The sequence below is a fragment of the Varroa destructor genome, unplaced genomic scaffold (genome assembly GCF_002443255.2).
Source record: "Varroa destructor unplaced genomic scaffold, Vdes_3.0 BEIS01000003.1, whole genome shotgun sequence".
Lineage (NCBI taxonomy): Eukaryota > Metazoa > Arthropoda > Arachnida > Mesostigmata > Varroidae > Varroa > Varroa destructor.
In genome coordinates this window covers 12,173,795-12,193,547 of record NW_019211456.1, presented here as the reverse complement: position 1 = coordinate 12,193,547, position 19,753 = coordinate 12,173,795, and the positions used below count along the sequence as shown (strand labels likewise).

Below are 19,753 nucleotides of genomic sequence, written 5' to 3'. Positions count from 1 at the left end.
AGTCCCGATTGATTGTATGTGGACCGAACGTGGTGTTCTAAACGTAAAGTGGTTAAAAACTCTTCACTGTTATATTAAGATAGGTATTTCGAATTTCGCTTCCGGAGCTTACCCATTAAACTGTGCTACCTTATTGAAATGAGGTGTCTGTACATTCAAATTTGAACCCAGGCATAAATGCTACGTCTATCGTTACATAAACCGTTTGTCGGTATAGAATTCAAAGAACAGCGTCATATTAACATTCAACAAACGTATTTCGGGAGATAGCAATAAATAACATTTCTCATCTCAAGCTGTACTGTTGATCTCGCAACGGAAAATAAGACAAATTGGAAATTTACCTTAATAGGTGTAAGTAAGCATGGGTGGAAAAATTTTGGAGGCGTCAGTTCATCTGCTATACATATGAAAAGGTAACTGATTGCTTAGAGCTAGGCTTGTTCAGGACACGGACAGAAATCCGTTGTGTATACATACGAGAGACTGAAGAGAAACGGAAATCGTTAAATCATTAGCGGTAAATTGACCATCTCATCGATGTATCCACCTCGCGTGGTTAGCACCCTGTATGACACCAAGCGCGTACTTAATGTAGGTCGGAAAGAACGCGTTGTTTCCGCAATGAAATTAACTATAAAACTGGACAACTGTTAACTTTTTTTATGATAACTGACATGTGGCGGCGCTTCGCTTAAAGCTTGATAAAAGCCTGGAACGGTTCTTTATCTAATCCACATATAAATATCATCAACACTGTTGTAGATAGATATAGACTTGAATTTTGCATATCTAAATCAGAATATCTGGATACGTTTGTTAGATCATGAATGTATTGAAAATGCTTTCGGACTAGACAACACAAAGTGACGGGATTTCCACTGCGTGGAATTATGATGCTGAGTTGTCGTTACATAGGTATACGTTAGTAAGAATCCATTTGCACTAAGTAACGTAAAAAAATACGACTAAAAAATTAAGTCGTAGCAATTTTTCTGGCAATGTCGCGGCATAAGTTACTACTGAATGCGAAATGTAAGAGCAATATCCATAGTTAAATCATTTGACATATATGGAATATACAGTATATCGTATATCACTATGGTTCATGTGTGAAAGTTCCAGCGAATATCGTTCTCTCGAAAAATTGTATAAACAGTGTAATATTAGGACATAGATATCTCTGCTCTGAACACAGCTAGAGGGAAGGGTATACAAATTGGTGAATAGGGGCTTCCTTCTAAACGGTTCTGATACCCTAGCAAGGTTTGTGGGCCTAGTAGAGCAGACCATTGAAGGTTCCGTCATATGACAATAGGCATCTGCAAGTACTGCACACAGAGTTGCAGGGCTGTGAGCAAAAGACGATGGTGTTTTGGCAGCTCTGAAGGAGCCACTTTGCCTGAACTGGAGCTTGTGAAGAACAAGCTGCAGCGAACCGATAGCTGGAAAACCAGCAACGAAGGATTCCAAGGATGAAGAGTGCATGTTAATGGCATCAAAAAGGAAGCTGAGACGAATTATATACTCAAATAGTAGCAGATAAAAACTTTGTTAATTGAGAAGTATCTGATAGTTAACGTCAGGTCGCTCGGGCCTATTTCTTCAAGTTAGATCCTTGCTTAGACGTGCTAAGTGATCTTACAAGTATGCGATCGCATAGAACGAAGGTAGAGTAGTTTCTCCCTGATACTACTGCAACAAATGTTAAGTATGTAGACTATAACTTACGTTGACGTACGTGGCAACTTAATTGTGCTTCACAGAAGCGCAGATGAATCAAAAACCATACACATATTTTAGTTATCGCCTCGGGTAATCAGATCGAACATGATCAAATATTTACATTTGCATCCCGCTGAAGTGGATTCGCCGTCATTAGCCTTTGCAAAGAAGGTGAACCGTTCCATCGCTCCGCATCATACGTCTGCCAATGCATACTTTACATTATTATATGACTGTTTCATTCTATATTAGTATTGGGATTCAAGCAAAAGGACCTGCGCGCGACGAAATGAACGACCCTTGGATGTGATAATAACTCCCAGGCGCACCTAATGATAGATCGATATCAAAACGACTGCTAAACCTTCCTTCATCGCACTATCCTCTAGATTTCTTATCGCGCGTTTCACATTATCTTTAAATATCCGGCTGTGTTTTCTTTCTGTTTCAAAACCGTACACAGCAAGCACCATACGACAGCGCCTAAAACTGTCGCGTGTCCCGTGAGACATCACGGTATCAAGCCCAATGCTGCTGATGCCTGAGACACACTTTTGTAAATCTACGTAGTCGGTTCCACCCGAAGAAGCAGGTTGAAGCAATGCTGAGCAGCAATTACATTTATTTACGTAACATAAGTAATGCTTAAATCAGCAGGCATAATTAAAGATCCGAACGCAAATTGACCTTTAACATTAGTCCTCGCTAGATAACCCTTCGAAACGGCCACGTATGATCGTCGTATAACTTGTGCAGTATACAGGAAACATATCAGATGCTAGCCAACTAAAAAAGACGAAAAACATGCGTTATTTGTAACAGATTTGTAGATATTGTTTATTTGTTATTTTCCTCATATGTTTTTCACGTTATCCTTATAGGTGTTTCGTGTTGGTGCCATCATTTGGCGTTGAATAAATATTACACGAATGTAACCGACATTTCGGTGTAGGGGTATAATTTCTCTACTGTCATTAGTAAGCCACGATGTTTTACATTGTCTTGTCGATGATCTTTATAGTCGTTCCGAGTATGCTTTACTGTTCTCTATTGTGATAGTAATCAATATCTTCCCCTCCCTACACCTCCCACACACCCAGCTAATCCTTATCTTCTCCGTGACAGGCCAATACGCCATTTGCATGCATCAACTGACTTTTACAGCTCAAAATCTGTAACCTTCTCTGTATAGAGGTGCAGCTTCAGAGGCTATTATTAATGGGGTCGAAACAACCTGTTGACAATTCGCTCGAATTTCTGGTCCTTTAGTGTTCGGTCCTGTACATTTTGCCTTAAAGAAAAGTCACCGTGTTATCTGCTACCACCCATATCTACCATAATAGTAGTACTCATTCACAAATGATCGTTAAGCAAGCGTCGAACCTCGATACAACAACTTGATAAATTATTTTCTTAACTAATCTATTCACTACGATCAGCCTCGACTGTCTTGGGCCTCTGGTTCATGTTTCCATATTAAGCACGCCCAACAACAGGGCCGATGTTTTGGTCGTTTCAGCCCAGCAAATACTATAGTTTGACGATTGGAGAAAACCGTTCGATAGGAAAGCGACGAAGGAACCAGGGCAAATTTTGCCCGTAGCGACATGAATTGACGAACGCAAGTGCTTGTTTTGACAAACTTTGTGCTCTTCGTACGCGTGTTCATCTTGTATATAGTATCTACGCATGAATGTATATATATATATATATATATACATACACAGAGTAACACATGATCTTTATAATTATTATAACATCTATAAATAATTGTTGTGTTGAAGAAACTATGCGGCTTGGTGTGAAGGATAATAATATACGGTAATTAATGTACAATTATTTCCGCAGGATACAATAATAATGATTTATTGAACACGTGTTTTTCTACTTAGAATACATGTATACCGTATGGTCCTAAGGCTATAGCCATGTTCGACGCAAGGGTTGGCGTATCGACAGACGTAAAATTGGCCCGGACGGCCGATTGCGTATTCATGTGTACAAAAAACAGTCCGACATCAAGTTTCTTTTTCGTCGAAAGACCTCGATTTTGAGGTCCGGAGCATTAGAGTTACTATATGTAGGCTAGAGTCCCATATAGAGTAGGCTACGTCCAGCTAAGAGAAGGACCTATCGTAAGCACACGCCCACATGCACACGTACCACGAAGAAACAATATTGATAATAGTTGTAGATAATTTTAATTAATAATAGTAATAGCCTGTATATATGGTGTCGACGGTCTCGGGAATTGAGTATTGAGACCTTAAATAGTATCTAGTATATAGTAAAATCATAATCTACAGCTCTCTAAAGCTTAAATAAGCACCGACAGTTCTCTGAACCAAACGTTATACTAATGACCACAGATACTCATCAGATGAATAGGTCGTCTTACGTACACTGAGCAGATCATCATTGATATGATTTGATACTTGCTCGGAATCACTCTACACTTAAGCCTTTCTAGACTAACCCGTAAAAGTCAATGGCAATGTACTCGAACTATGTATTCACGCCCAAACGACATCGTTTTTGTCCACTATAGCTACCGTCATGATAATTTTCAATAAAATTAACTTAAATTAAATATATTTCGCACGGATCTATGGGAGGCGTACGTTTATGCGGCCGTGATAATATTTTAGTAGCACCATAATTTTCGTCGCCGTTATCAATAGATAACTACGATATTTCCATTATAACAAGTGCATTTCTCTACGTCCGGTGTGTAAGTGTGCCTTTGGGTCTATGTGTATGTTAGTCAAAAATAGCCAACAGTATTTAGTAGTAAACACAACGGGTGCATTACCCTTAGCGGAAGATGTACATATGTAGAAATAGTGAATTGAGTATACATACATCGTACCTATAGTTCGTATTCCTTATCAGTATCTTCCTTGCAATTGTTTGATTGTGGCCTTTCTATGCGTCTACGTGTTCGTATGCACTCATCTACAAGCAGCAATGTATATTTCTGTATTCCTATATCTGCATATATAACAAAACACTGATCGTGTGTCGTGTAAATTCATTTATTCATTATCTATCATTGAACTTCTCATAGCTGAACTAAAGGAACCACGTCAAGGAACTAGCAATCTCGCATTGTTTTTTTTCTTTGAGGCAAATCAATTTCGGAAAGATACTAACGGGTCGAGCAAGCAGTTCTCACGATAAAACGTATCCATTTAACTAAGCTAACTTTATCCTCAAATCCTGAATCGGGCCTATATATATATATATATATATACTCTTTTATCCATCAAAGGATATTATCCGTTACGTCTTCATAAGTAAGAATGGTATTGAAAAAAATCTGGACTAATTCGCGATCATCTAATGAGTATTGATGGCCTGCGTTGTGATCTTGAATAAATGTTTAACGTTCACCACTCTACTCAAGAGAACTTGAACGTTGTTAACTATATGTAGGGAAAAAACAGTCGAGGCAACGTTAAAATCACCGTGGGGAGAAAATATTGAGATTGCTAAGCCCTTTTTACACAAGTGCTCGCATGGAGGCAATTGACTGGGTTTTCTGTTCAGTGGTAGTTATAATGTAACGTTCTACAGTGTGTATCCGTATCTTTCGGTGTGTGTATGATCGTGACGCGTATAGACATATAGTACAAGATACATTATGAGGAACGGAGCAATAATCTCGTTGAAGTCCATCATGGTGGTGCGATACAATGATCCATTTTCCGCTAAAAAGGAAACATCATGAATCGATCTTCCTAGGTTACTAAAGATTTTGTTCGTGCTTCACTTGCGGCACTCGTCTCAAAGCAACTGCGTGATCAAGCAGATTTGTGATGCAGTGCTTGATAACGATTAGACATGTGAAGACTGCTGATTTCTGAGACACAATGCGACGCAGGGTTTCAAGGAAGTTTCATTTCTTGATGGTCTCAATCTCTCAAATGAGCGGCGAATGCTCCGCGGCATCGGGTTCGTCTTCCGGTGGCAAAGTAATCGTCCGAATCGACGGAAGTTTTGGGGTCATTGGACCCTGAGCCATGAAACGAATTTCGGAAGGCTCAGATTCTGAATCAGAGCTGCTGGCTCGTTCTGTGTGTGCTTCAAGGCTGCCCCAGTCAGCGCGCTGCGCAATGCCCGTGTCGCTTTTGGAGGACTGCAGGCCGGCACTTGGAGGACCCAAGAATTGTCCTAAGACAGAACGAATCGACAACAACTTACAATAAGGGCTATTTATCTACTCTTTTGAATGCTTATCCGCCCCTGGGGTGAACAAGAAGTGTAAGCAAGAAAAAACAATTTAAAACATTCGACCTGCTCTGTTTTAATGATATTGTTGAACAAGTTTTAGGTTAAGTTAAGTATTTGTCTGATGAACAGTACACCTATTGGCATTAAATATATAACCATGCGCACTGTTACATACCTTGGGCGCTGCTTTGAGGTATTTGCGCAGAGTTCTTGGGACTTTGACTAGATGAAAACTGACGTAGAAAATGCGGCAAGTTTCGAAAAGACAGTTTCTTGAGGGAGTTATCGGAGACCGTCTTTCGACTAGCCGAACCACTTGCCGCGCCCGTCTGACCTGCTTGAAGTGCTTGCGCCTTCGCATTAATATCGTCAACGCTAATATGATGATGCCCAGCTTGCTGTTGTGACTGTCGATTTTTTTTTACCTTTTTGTCTTTCTTGTCCTTGCCGCCAAATCTGCCTTCGTCCTTCTTGCTCAATTTGTCTTTGTTCAGCGGAGCATTGCTGTCCACGGAACAATCGGTTGCAAGTCCTTCAGTAGGCACGCTGCTATCAGGAACGCTCTGTCCGTCGGAGGACATGATGCCGGTTGTCGCTGTGCTGGGTATGGAGTGACCGTGAGTATCTTCAGAGTTCGAATTTGTGTTATCGAGTGTGTTCGACGTATCTGTATGTTTGCTTTCCGAGTGATTCTGTTTGCTCTGTTCTGAAGTTCCGGGAGGATCATCTTTTGATGCTTCCGATGAATCTTCGCGACTCGTCTCTGTTAACCGATTGTAGAAGCAGTTGAATTTGTCATCTTTACGCGAGCCAGGGGCCAACGGTCCAGATGAACCCACAAGGCCCATTTCCTTGCGAGCACATGCCGAACAGAGTTGGTCTCCTGAATGAAGGTGTCGTTCAGTATGTTAAAAGAGTAGAGGTTGCTAAAACGCTATGTAACAATTGTTTTTTTTTGGTTAAAGCGAAAAAACTATGTGGTTTTGTTATACCAACTAAGAAAATCTTTTCGAGGAATCGACCAAAAATAAATCAAATGCATCTTGAAACGAGAAAAAATAATTAGTCTAGGAGAGGACGCTTGCAAGTTTTGTAATAAAGGTATAGTGAAAATTGAAGCCAGAAGACCCAGGTAAATTGCTATTGATATTTTGTTAAACTGATTCTACGGTCTGAGCTGTTTCGTAAATGTATTTTAATCCAAACAAAGCTTGTGCAATGCCGGGTTCGCCAGGAAATACCCTTAAGTCACAACCATAAAAATGGAATTTCCTGTCCGGCCCTTCGTAAACAGTATGAATCCACCGTGTGTGCCCTTCATTCGATAGCCAACGACATCGCAGTTGTAACACACTTCGATTAAAAATGAAAAGTTCTATAAATATCCATTTGTATCCGTTTTTTCTTTAACAATAACTTGCCTTACTTCTTACTTTTTTACTACATCGTACACAAAGTAAACTTCAACAGAAGTAGTTAATAAAAATATAAGGCTCAAGGCCCAGCAAAGTTGTCTTAAGCTGAAATCCCGAATGCATAATATCACTTGTTTGCTTATTCGTCACAAAAGTTACCAGAGGCTATTTACCTTATTGTCGTTTATAAACAATCTCGTGTGTATAACTTGGTTGTATTGAAATTTGCAAACCAAGCAGAAACATACGATGCTTTGTTGTGAAAACTCTATATATCTAAGTGTATTTATCAGTCTACGGTAATTGTGTCTGTTTATGATTTTTTCTGGATTTGTTTATGGAATAATTTTTATGAATTTTTCTATTTGAGGCGAAGCTTTTGTCGCTTGGTAAACAGTTTTTTTATAACTAGTGCATTCATTTTACGGCCTTAAAAATGGGCCTTGTCATACAACTAGGGTAAGTGCAGCTTTGAGGTAAGCTATTACAAGTACAAAGGCTCGATCCATTTCGTTTTACATGATTTATTCAATTTATTATTTACGAGATACTGTTTTTAGATTCACTGTAGTTTCTAGGAACTAAATCTATATATTTGTCATTCAGTCGCCTCGAACCTGACCAATTCTAGCGCCACGCATTTTCAAGCTTTTTTGTCATTATGCAATGTTGATACCATTTTTACCTTTAAATCTTCGAAGATGTGGTGGAGAGCGTCCAGCGCCTTGGCTACCAGCCGTTCCCTGGTTACTATGGCTTCTGGCTACCGTTGCTGAGCTCGTCGCCGTACAATTCTGATGATGGTTAAGGATGTTGGTAGGATGATGACTTGAGGTCGTAGTCATGCCATCGCCTGGATTGTGGCTGTGGCTATGCGGAGTATTTTGGCTTGCGAGGGAACGGAACCCGTCATCGACGGCCAGCTGACGACACAGCTGAGGTTTCCCCTGTATGGGAGCGCGATAGAGGCGTGCCAAGGTCGGATCAAGGGAAGCAGACTTACCCGGCTGTGGCCTTAGCGGTCCGTGGCCGCTGCACGGACCCCCGCATCCACCATGGTGCCCATGAGGACCCATATTTCCAAGATGAAGCCCCCTAAGGAGTGTACCGGCCTCTCCGCTGCTGACCGATGAACGAGAGGTGATTCGTACGGTCGATGTCGATGAATCCTGACGACTGCAGCTGATCGATGAATCCTGGAATCACAGATAGAGTAGTATCAGATGTAATAAATACGGCAACATAATGAATAAAACAATGACACTTGTGGACAAGAAATGGAATATACCAGTATGCTACTAATACAGTTAAGGAGATTAGTACCAGGGACGTATACTGTAATCTACGGATCTATGTCGGTTCATTTAATAAAAATGTACGCAGCAAGTTTATGATAAGAACGTAAAGATTATTTGAAAATTATATAATATTTTGCTGAGAAAAATAACAAAAGTTCGAATTATCACGAATTGGAACGAACAGGTTTTCGTACAAAGACATTGAGGTTCGTTTACCCCTTGAACAAACCTTGATTCGTTCGCTAGTAAAATTTCATCCTAAAAAACACTTCATCCTGGTTCTACCGTGTAATCTGTAATGTATTTCTGCGAACATATTCAAAATAGCATCAGAGACATCAGTACTCCTAAATAGAGCATTGTAATGTTCAACGTATTCCTAAAGCTTTGCTCATGAGTATCATAGCATATTGTTATAAGCATTATAGCACCAAGTTTCTTGTTGCGTTTATAAGATAGAAATAAAAAACGATGTTGCAAAAAATGCCATTGTAGTGTTTCTACACCCGTTTCAACAGTTCGCTGCCGATGAAGGCGATATCTGAAAGGAACCTCATGCCTCCCGAAGCCATCCATCTTTAAATTTCTATACGCTGTTTGTTGAAGAAAATTAGGCTATTTAATGAAGGATAATATCGCTATAAATAGGAGATTCTGTAAGTAACTAAGTGCAACTATAAACTGTTTGTCATAAAAAAAATTTATACACTCCGTACAAAAAGTTGTAGTACATTGATCTAAGATATTCATTCTTCATCGTACTTAGAGCGTCCTTTAGCCATATAGCTACCTGAGACGCCTTTCGAGTAACTCCCCAAGAGCTTTTCCGTTGGCCGTTCCTGTCAATAAGTTTGAAAGGGATGCTTCCCTGTCTCCAAGAGTCCGACCGTGAGCTGAAGTTCTCGGACGATATTGATGACGTTCGATTGGCACCACGCTCCATGTTACGCTGGATTCGAACAAGTGCCATATTGTATGCGTTGTGTTCCGTCTCCTGAAATATACAGACATAAGAAAGGTTCATTTTCGCAATCAAGCCTGACAGAGCGTAAAAATCCTGCTCCATCCGCTACTTTATTACAGTTGTCTAGTACTTAGCAAACTTGAGACGCACATGGTGTTTGCCGTATGGAATATTGAAGTCAGGAAGCTCTACAGGATCCGAACTTTTCGTGCAGAGAGTTCCTCGCTATGCAAGATGTACAAGAAAACAATAGCCATGCCTTGTCACACAACGAAAGACGCAATATTACTATGAGCAAGCGTTTTATCAAGAGACATACTCTGTCCGCTCGACGTTTGTCTCTACCATTCAGTGCCTATGACTCGTGGAGACTGTGCTTGTACCCCCTTTCCCAAGTCGTCCCCAATAAAAGAATCATCGCTATCATTCGCTAGTGTTTCGTTTTTGGTCCGACTTGTGCTTCAGTTAATAGTACCAGTGACTAGTTAACTATATAAGTTGTAAATAAAAAGAATGACCCATAAAGCGGCGAGGATAACTGGCAGCTGCAGAACCGTGACGTAGGACTGCCGGTGACCCAGGCGGCGATATGCCGTCGGCCCAGGGGCAGTGTCTAGTTAGAAAGGTAGTTTCGGAGTAAAAAAACAAAAAAAGGTGGAACAGGATCTAGGAGCTGAGAAATTGTCGTTTGCTTCGTCCAGAGCCAAATGAGTACTAGCTTCCCTTGGAATAGCATTAAGAGCCTTCGAAGTTAGCGATCTCGGCTCACGACACCAGTGACGTACGGACAAAAGAGGCCGGGACGGAGAAAAACGAAGGAGCAGAGAAATTAGCTTTGTATTCTGCGTTGCTTGCTCGCCTGACCTGCTTCGCCTGCTCCTACAAGCACTCAGGTTTAAGCTGATGTTGCTGCTACCAGTTTTTTGAGTAGGCTTTCCTAGGTGCGTTTGCATGAGCACTGGCTGTCGGAAATTATTTAGTCTAGCTAAACGGGTCCCGACAACATCACCATAACGTAAGCTATGAACCAAATTCATTACGGTGTTTTAGCTAGAGTAATCGGTGATAAACCGTCGCAGATTAGGGCATTCGTTACCGCCGTCGCTAGGGGATGCAAACAAATGCTGCTACAGGTTTTATATTTTACAGGCGAAGCTATAGGCAAATAATTTAAGGTTAATCTGATTTTTATTACATCTAACCATAGCATCAGTATTATACTTTGCCATAAGATTATAACAATCATTTTGATTTAATAACTAGCCCGCCATTGACTGTCATTTGAAATAATAAGTGCATAGTACGCTACAGAATGTATCCATACATTACATTGTCACATAGAATGTGTATCCCAGCCTACAAAATTAAAGCTAAAAAAAATAAGCTACAATGTGATGTTCCAAGTGCACATTAAACAAAATGTTAGGAATGATACCTAAATTGTAAAGAAAAAATTGTAAAGAAATTACATGTTATACCTCTGTGTTAATAGGCAATAACAGAACCGCCTGCGTACCCCTTCTACCGGAAGTTTGAAAGTGTTCCTAGAGGTTTCAGTGTCTGATGCAGCGTGACTTTGCTCCGTACTTTCTTTTTCTTATGGAGCAAAGTTAAAGATGAGATGCATTGTCGTACATTACGATGTCTGTGTGGACACACCCTGTGATTAGATATAAGTGGTGCACGCAGAAATCTTATTGGATACTTTGTTGCGAATATAAAACAGTCGTCACAAAAGTTTCAGTCGGTTTAAATAGAAAATAGACTCATTTTTTAATTGAATTGTAGCTTTTTTTTCCAAAAGCACGACCTTATAGTTGAGAATATAAACATATTATGCATTTTTTGGCGTATCCTGTATACATGATATAGATGATAATAACTACAGAGCTCATATCAGGAGGTAGCTATCTTTTTTACAAAAGGATCTAATTCATTTTTTTTCTACACTGAGTGCCAAGACTCTGCCTTATTTTCTTTTGCTTTCCTGCCATTTTTTCAGGAAAACCATTGAAATTACGAAAATTTGGCTTCGCACTACACCAAACGCATCGCTTAATAATTAGCATTGCTCCGCCATTGCAATATATGAACATATAAAGTAAATGTGTGACATGTCATATATTAACTACTTAATTAAACACTAAGAAATTTCAATTCGAAAGACATTTAAAAAGTAAACTTACGCTCTGTCCGCGCAAGAGGACGTCTATTTTAATACTAGCTAACTAGGGGGTGTCCATCGTTCGTAGAAACAGATTGCGGCCAAACTTCCATTGAAATCGCCGTTTTATAGCTTTTGCCGTATAACTAACTTTAATTACGATGAAAAGTATTCGCATCGCAGTGATTTTTCGACCAAATACTAGGATTTTTAACCATTACAGCTAAGAACTAAGGGACATTAGTGTGCCCAAATATCATTACATTATGACAAGCTGCCGTATGAGTAAATACGCCGCTGTACCTTCTTAATACGTACTCGTCACAATCACCTGCATATGGGAACGATTACTTATAGCTAAGAGCAAACTTCTCAATGGCCAGTACATACCGGTTCAGCTTCTTGGCACAAAAGGTACCTTCTGGCGAACTTCTTCCACCCGCCCTGTGACGAGATCAGATGGTCTCGCGCAATGTTCTTAATCATTCCACATTGACATTGACACTGCTGCTCATTCGATAGGCTCTTCCGTTCTCCGGCCGAGTTAGTATTCGCAAGCGTATGCCGATTGGAAAAGTTCGACGAATGTCGGCAGCGCCCGATACCTGTGGCAAACAGAGAAAAAGGCACTTCTCATGCGTTCATCTATTATTTGCGTTGCCCTGATCCTGTCAAACATTTCTTATGCAATCGGATAAAGCCTCTCATTATTATTAGCCTTTTAATGAAAAAATTACTTTTGGTATACTGAACAGATACTGAATACTGAATATAATGATGTGTAAACAGGAAGCTTAATATTATCCCCCTTACCTCTGGTCACACGTGATTCTTCAATGCGTTTGCAGATGAGCACGCAATCTCGCTTGAACTGTTTAGTGAAAATCGCGTAGAGGAACGGATTAGCGCACGAATTGAGCGGAAGCACGAATATCGTGAAGACTTTTGCTTCTTCTAAGTTGATCAGATGAATGCCGGACAATGCCGTTAACGAGAAAAAGGCTATGGGCGCCCAGCAGAGGAAATCGGTAAATACAAGCAATGCCATTCGTTTAGCGATGCGTGAATCATTGGAGTTCCAGGCCTGCGAGCCGCGGATTGCACAGTACATCTTGAGGTAGCACCCCATCAGGATGAGAAACGCCATCCCGTTAACGGCCAATAAAAACACGACATACAGAAGTGATACGCGATCCTCGGTTTCGAAAGGTAGACAAACGGCGAATTTTCGATAGTCGCTGATACCGAATAGCGGCAGAAGGGCCATAACAAAAGCGAAACTCCAACCAACCGACATAATATAGGAGGCGTGTTTTAAGGAGAGCCGCTTATTGAGGTGCATCGCGTGCGTGATGGCATAGTTTCGCTCCATTGTAATTACGGCCAGAGTGTAGACAGACAGTTCGGAAGATAGAACGCCTAGAAAGCCGGCTAGCTGACAGCCAAAGGATGTCTGCCAAGCTACCCCATAGAACTGCGACATAGATATAAAATTTAAAAAAAGAACAGAGGATTTCGATAATCGTATATATAGGTCTGCTTCCAGGTGTGCAAAGAGTTGTGAAGGGGTCATTTCAATGGTGGAAAATTAAGTACGCGTTTACGATAGTTGACAGTACCAGTAGGAGATCAGAAAGGAGCTTAGGGTTTGAACAGAATTCACAACAGCTCGGTGAAGTGGAAGCCTACAATCATTGACTTAATTTTCTCAACTGTAGGGCTATTCTTGTAGGTTTGAATATATAGATAATATAAGGGGGTAAAAATTACCGTATTGAAGCATTCGGGATAAGGCTACGGTGAAAGAATATCATTGCAATAAAAAAGCCTATTCGACCTAAAAAACGAGAAAGCAACTATTTGCGGGTTCTATATTCAGTGGCTAAAATTTTAGCTTTTAAAAGGATTCCAAAAATCGAATACATTATAGATAGATCAGTATCATAGACAAAAGCTTCGTCGATTCGGATGTTAGCCGTAGAATGCGTTCAACCATAGGTTTTTTTCTCGATCCGAACGCACAGCTTTTAATCAGTAGAAGCAGAACTATCCTATAGGTAACATTACCTTAAATTCGCTGAGGGTCGACGCGTCCACAACAGCCAAGAATCCGAGATAGATGCCCATCAGGAAGTCGGCCATGGCCAGGTTGCACACGAGGAAGCGAGGTACATCAATTTTGGAACGGCCAAAAGAGAGTACGACGACTACGAGTCCGTTGCCCAAAAGGGCGAGCAAAAAAACCACCCATACGCCACAGCGCAGAGTCCACCAACCAAACAGGTCTTCGCAGGGCATGAAAGGCGCTAATACGATAATATTACGGACGCACGTTAATCGAAGACGAACGCTGAACTATATTATACGCTGCTATACAGTTTAGAAGCCGAGAACAATAAGCACATTGCTGTTATCCTAAGTTGCCCTCGCAACAGCTGTTTGGTTAACAGTCAGACAAATACTATATTCAAATAGCCTTATATCTGCAAGTGATAACAGAATCAATCTTTAGATGAAGAGAATTCTTATCGAAGCTATATTGGAAAAAAGATAATTTAGCTAGAGTCAAGCAAGCACTTGAACTACTAATATTAGCTACGAACACATGCCCTTTACCCATGTGTTAGGTTTATAGGGCTAGTTCATTCTAAACCTTTAGTGAGTACTGAGAAAAATTCTAACCAGACCTTTGGCGCTCTCAGGTATCTTCTACTGGATAAGCAGCTGTCTGATCAAATTTGAATTGTATTTTTGCTAGTAAACTTCTACGCTGTTAGCTTATTTTTTTTACTACTTATCTTTACAGCCGTGCAGCCCATTGTTGCCAAAAGATGGAACGATGATGGTATGAACAGCGAAGCACTAGGTACTAATCGCCGTTGAAACTATGCACCGTGTATGAACAAGGACGTAACATAGAAAGTCACCTCCGTGCTTTAACTATAACTATAATAATAAAACGTATTATTTATTAAATTAATTTTTTACTTGAAAATAATCAACATAATATATAAACGTATCAATACACAATGCAACTGCAAGTTTTGCAGAACTTTCTCAATAAACACGAAAATGAGTGTGGTAAGAATATATTACTAGAAGGCAGAAACAATGCAATATAACTGACTAAATAAATTTTTCCGAAGTTTTTTAAAATAGCAAATAGCATAGGCTGCAAAAGTTCAGTTGATATCTCATGTCATGACAATGCTTTGACAACACCTGGACTATTGGTGAACAAGGTATATTTATAACTTATTGTGAAAGGGGAACTTTATCCTAGATTAAATCCTTATGGTCCGATTTTGTGATATGAATTTGAGGTTCTGATATGACACTGAGCTTGTTTAGTTGTCAAATATATATTGACTACATTGTTCTTCTTTACTTTAATATGACCGGGAAGTAGCACAAGAAATTAAGAAGCTCTGGGTCAGCCGACCTTCACTAAATGGAAAACACAAAGCTGACAAAAAAAACTTGCCGCAGAACAACGATATTAATTAGATAGTTGTTGAAATTTCACAATATCTACGTTCTAAGCTGTACAAGAGCTTTTGATTCGTCTCTTGCGGCCTGCAACAATAAGGAACAAAAACACGTGCAAATAGGGCAATTGTTTTCAGCTGTCCCGCTGTATAGTCATACGTCGACGACAACAAAAGGAAGGCGAGTCACCAAGCAGGAACTCTAAACAGTCGTGATAGCTAACAGCCTGACGGACCTTGTGAAGGACGACAAACATCTCATAAAGGAAACGCCTACCTTAAGCATACCGTTTTCCCATAAGTATGTTCATAACTGACATCATATTCACAAATAATGCTACGCGCTGTGTAAGGTATCCATTTGCAAGAATGGTAAGTTACAACTACGAGGCTCCTCCGTAACGCCTTCATAGAGCTGATCAGACGTCTACTATTTGTAAGTAGATATTTGGGTCGGAACTGATCCGTCAGACAAGGAAGCAAAAAGGACGAGCACAGCTTTCTTTTTCGCCTTTAGCCCTAAGCCGGGCTCCAGCCGTCCGATGTCCTAGCGACACGGTATCCGCTTTGTGTGACCGTTATCATTAAGTAAAAATCCCTAGCTTCTCAGAAAGACACCACAGCTCATTATTGCCTACAAATTAGCAGCACTTGCCGGATAGTCCAAGCCCGTATTGTTATGTATTGCTTCGTCTGCAAGCAAATTCTCACTAGACGACATGTTCACGGCGCTGAACGTATTGAGACAACTACGCTGCCGTCAGCCTATTCGAACGCATTCCATAAGATTAAAGATAGACATATATTCTGTTCTGAACTGGGGAATTGAATCGAGCGGAGCAACACTGTGAAGCACGCTTCACAGTAGCAGCATTACGCATTAATTGTATTATATTTGAAGCACACTTTTAATGAGATCAAAAATGTTCCAGCTTGTTAATTCTACTTTTTTTTTCGCCACTCTCTTGTCGTTTTTCGCAGCTATAATCTCTACCTCCGTATCATCACCGTTATGTACGACTTTAGACAGTCTTCCATAAGGCGTATATATGTCATCCTTTCCTGCGCGAACCCGATTTTTCTCGGCTCGTCAAATCCTCACAAACCCCAGTGAATCTCCGGTTACGCCGCGAAGATACCTATGTGTATGGGCCATCTGTTGCACGGTAGGTGCGCTCCGTGATGAACGACAATAGCGTGACAGGGAAAACTGCCATATTACGTGGAATTATCAGCATTACCACGCCTGGCCGGCTGAGGAGCGTAAGAGTGAAGTACATATACAATGCTGTGCAGAAAGCAGAGGCAGACGCTAGGCCAGTAAGCAAGAAAAAAGGTGTTATCGCGCGTGTGTGTCACCGTCATTCGCGTTGTTCTCGTCCCTTGAACGTGTCGTCCGAGCGTGTTTAACGATGTCAGTGATTTGGAGGCGTAGGTATATTGGTTTGCCATATACGAGAATGCTAAGTGCGCACGCAGCACAATACAACAGATGACCGACGTGCAGGCTTGATGTAGTTCATTAATCTTCTTTTCGGGTTGGGCATCTTGACGGTCCGAACCCGTGAAATATCCCACCCATCAAGATGGATGAAATCCTTGTGTCTGGGAGGGAGAGTGGGGTTCGATATATCGATACTTATAAAATGGAAAGAAGTACTACTGAATCGTACAATTATAATATGATCTGGCCCAGTTTTTAGCCCAAGCGGGTTGACACTCTCTTTTCCTGTATGACTATGCGGTTGGATTGTGTCCGTTGTCAAATACCAAAAACTTCGAATACTACATTGGTTGCTTTAGTCAATTTACACAGTGTTTAAGTAAAAACACGTAAAACCAGAACGTCCATTTGTTCCACAGACAGAGAGATAGTTCCAAATAGTTTCTGTTAAGGTAAGGCTGGTTCATGAGGCATGTATTAGCTCTGTGTTAACAAATTAGGCAGATTGCTTGAGAACAAGGTACCAAAACCGAACAGCTATCGATGCTCGATAGGACTTATTCGCTTGCACCATTAATCTTAGTACTTCTATTTACTAGTACTGCTATAGGTCAATTGAAACAACTTGAAAACTTACTTGGCGTTGGAAGGCAAGTGATGAAATGTTTGTGGTTGGAGCCGGTACTATCGCCATTATTGTTATGGTGATCCGGTGCGCCTCGATAGTCCTCCATATATTCTTCAGCATACTGAGCTAAGTTATCTGGGATAATATAGTCTGACCCATAGGCCTTTAATAAGGTCCGCGCAAATTCGGGAAACTTGTCCGAGGCATTGGCTGCATGCGCAATGTCATCCGTCCATGTTGGTAACAGTAAAATAATCGAAAAACAGGTAGAGACAGGCTTAATTGCTGTCGATTGTTCTAACTTACTTGATATGTGTTTCCGGCAAGGTTGTAACAAACAACGCAATAAAAACAGACTACATGTCCTACGAGATCCGTTAAGTTGTATTTTTACGTGGTGCCTAAAACCGGGTTAACAGTATATTTCTCTTCGAGCGAGCATTGGGTCAATAGTTAGAGACCAATATCTACTAGCTTGACAGTATAACATAATAGCTCTGGAACTTGAAAACTGCTCGCTATTACTTACCGTCAAAGTATCCCATTTCGTGAGAGCGGTTCCAGGTGCCGAAATCGATTTGTTCATCTCCAAAATCGTCTTTGAGCCATAGCACGGTGTCTGGAGTGACAGGTTCTTCAATAGGTCGTGTCCTAGTACGTGGTGGAAGTATTCCAAGCCCAAAGCCACCTCCTAGCATCGAGTCTTGATCAGGCTCACTGCATATTCCAGACAAATACCATACAGGTACCATTAGTTCGTTCATAATTATACATCGAGCACATGACAATAACAAGCACCTCACCGTACGACTAAAGAACGGATATACTTGGACATTTTGAGATTCTAAATAAAACCGTTCTGGTTCATAGACAAATAGCAATCCGGTTTTCACCATATTCTGTATCGAGACGCAACAGCGAGAATATAATATGTGGTTATTTATGCAGTCGATTTGGTGGAGCTCTTGCAAAAGAGCTTCTTGAAACTGTTGAAACGAAATACCGAACGTGTGAATACCAGAGTATCGGAGATGATGACCCACTTGACGAAGTGCACCCCGAATGATACGGCCAAGTTTGCAGTTTCTTTTGACATCCTTGACGTTTTGTTTTAGTCATTTGCCCGCTAGAACCGGAAAACATATTGCTGTGTAACCGTATGGTGTTCGGGGCGAATTTACCCACTCGCTGAGTTCGGCAGATCAAGTTTTTTCGGTTTTCGTAAAATAAATACTGCCACCGTATCCTACGCCGAACAATAGGCATTTATCTATGAATTGAGTGAACATATTTTCTGCTGCGGACTTTTAGCTGTAGTGAATTGTATGAGATTAAAGTTACCTCAATGTGTAGATCTTTATCTCCTTTGATAACATGGAAGTTTTATGAAAGAACATGATTATCATATTTTTTTTTTTATTGGCGTCATGCATTTAGCTTCAAAGTGTCTCTGCATTAATTCAGTGGAAAGGTTGTCATGGCACACTTAATACACTAGCGGCCCCATCGTGAGTACGTAATTTCCGTCACATACAGTGTGTAAATACATACAGTTCAGATGGTCCACACTCCAATCCATTGCAAGCTGATAAATTATTGTAGATACACATTTGCTATGAAGAAAGAGGCTATACTTAACGATAAAGATAAATTTAAAGCAAATGAAACACTAATATTGCTTAATACACACCTATACGCGCAGCAGTGATAAGAATACGACAGATATAGACGGGTGATTCGTGGAAATGTTTCCGGAGGCGGAAAGTCTCGGAGGCGGGGGTTATTGGAAACGGCAATGCGGCGCAGAGAAGCTAAACCTGAATGAGGCAACTGAGAAAACAAATTCTCCGCCATGTTTCTGTAACCAACAAGCCACAAATCATTACAATGGACACAAACCCACAATACTGATTAGTATGACGTAATTAGTCTACCTTTAGCAGCTTCCAGAGTTCTGTCACGTTGTAGCAGATGAATTACATTAATGAAAATAGCCTTCTTAGCCAGCTGGGTATAAAACTCGATCCATTTACATGTGGGACAACTGTGCCCCATTGCTCTGTTGTCTCTATAATAATAGTTATAATTTGCACCTGGTGGTTGAGCTAACATCGTGTGAGACTTGCAGCGCCATGTGTTGTTTGGCTTTCTTGCAAGTCTAAAAGGTATAGTCTAAATAGCTTAAGCATAGGTAACTATCGAGATGTTTCGCGTCTGCCTTTAGGATCGTGGCGCCCTATGTCTGCTTTTTTTTTTTACTAGAAGGGGAAGTCAACACTTTTGATGACTGATTGTGTGAATGGCAAAAATGCCGCAAAAATGTTTTGCAAAAATGTATACCCCAAGAGGCTCTAGTACTATACATTCGTTGCCCAAGATCTTCATTTTGCTACG

General features: G+C 40.6%; 1 protein-coding gene and 1 long non-coding RNA gene across 8 annotated transcripts in view; one reads left to right on the top strand and one right to left on the bottom strand.

The window, feature by feature from the left end:
- LOC147756529 (uncharacterized) overlaps positions 1-19,753 on the top strand; it is a 61,726-nt gene that overhangs the window by 9,994 nt on the left and 31,979 nt on the right. The gene's annotated exons all lie outside the window — the stretch shown is intronic.
- LOC111246484 (uncharacterized) overlaps positions 2,531-19,753 on the bottom strand; it is a 107,917-nt gene continuing 90,694 nt past the window's right edge. For 4 of the 6 annotated variants that reach the window (XM_022796154.2, XM_022796155.2, XM_086984626.1 and 1 more), the window contains 10 exons: positions 19,050-19,217; positions 17,889-18,076; positions 17,369-17,569; positions 13,867-14,105; positions 12,613-13,273; positions 12,190-12,404; positions 9,462-9,665; positions 8,059-8,569; positions 6,134-6,841; positions 2,531-5,898 (listed from right to left, as the gene is read on the bottom strand). In XM_022796154.2, the coding sequence (XP_022651889.1) occupies positions 5,648-5,898; positions 6,134-6,841; positions 8,059-8,569; positions 9,462-9,665; positions 12,190-12,404; positions 12,613-13,273; positions 13,867-14,105; positions 17,369-17,569; positions 17,889-18,076; positions 19,050-19,217 (3,346 nt within the window). In that variant the 3' untranslated portion in view covers positions 2,531-5,647. The remainder of the gene's footprint in view (positions 5,899-6,133; positions 6,842-8,058; positions 8,570-9,461; positions 9,666-12,189; positions 12,405-12,612; positions 13,274-13,866; positions 14,106-17,368; positions 17,570-17,888; positions 18,077-19,049; positions 19,218-19,753) is intronic. The other 2 variants (XM_022796156.2, XM_022796157.2) reach the window with 2 other exon arrangements.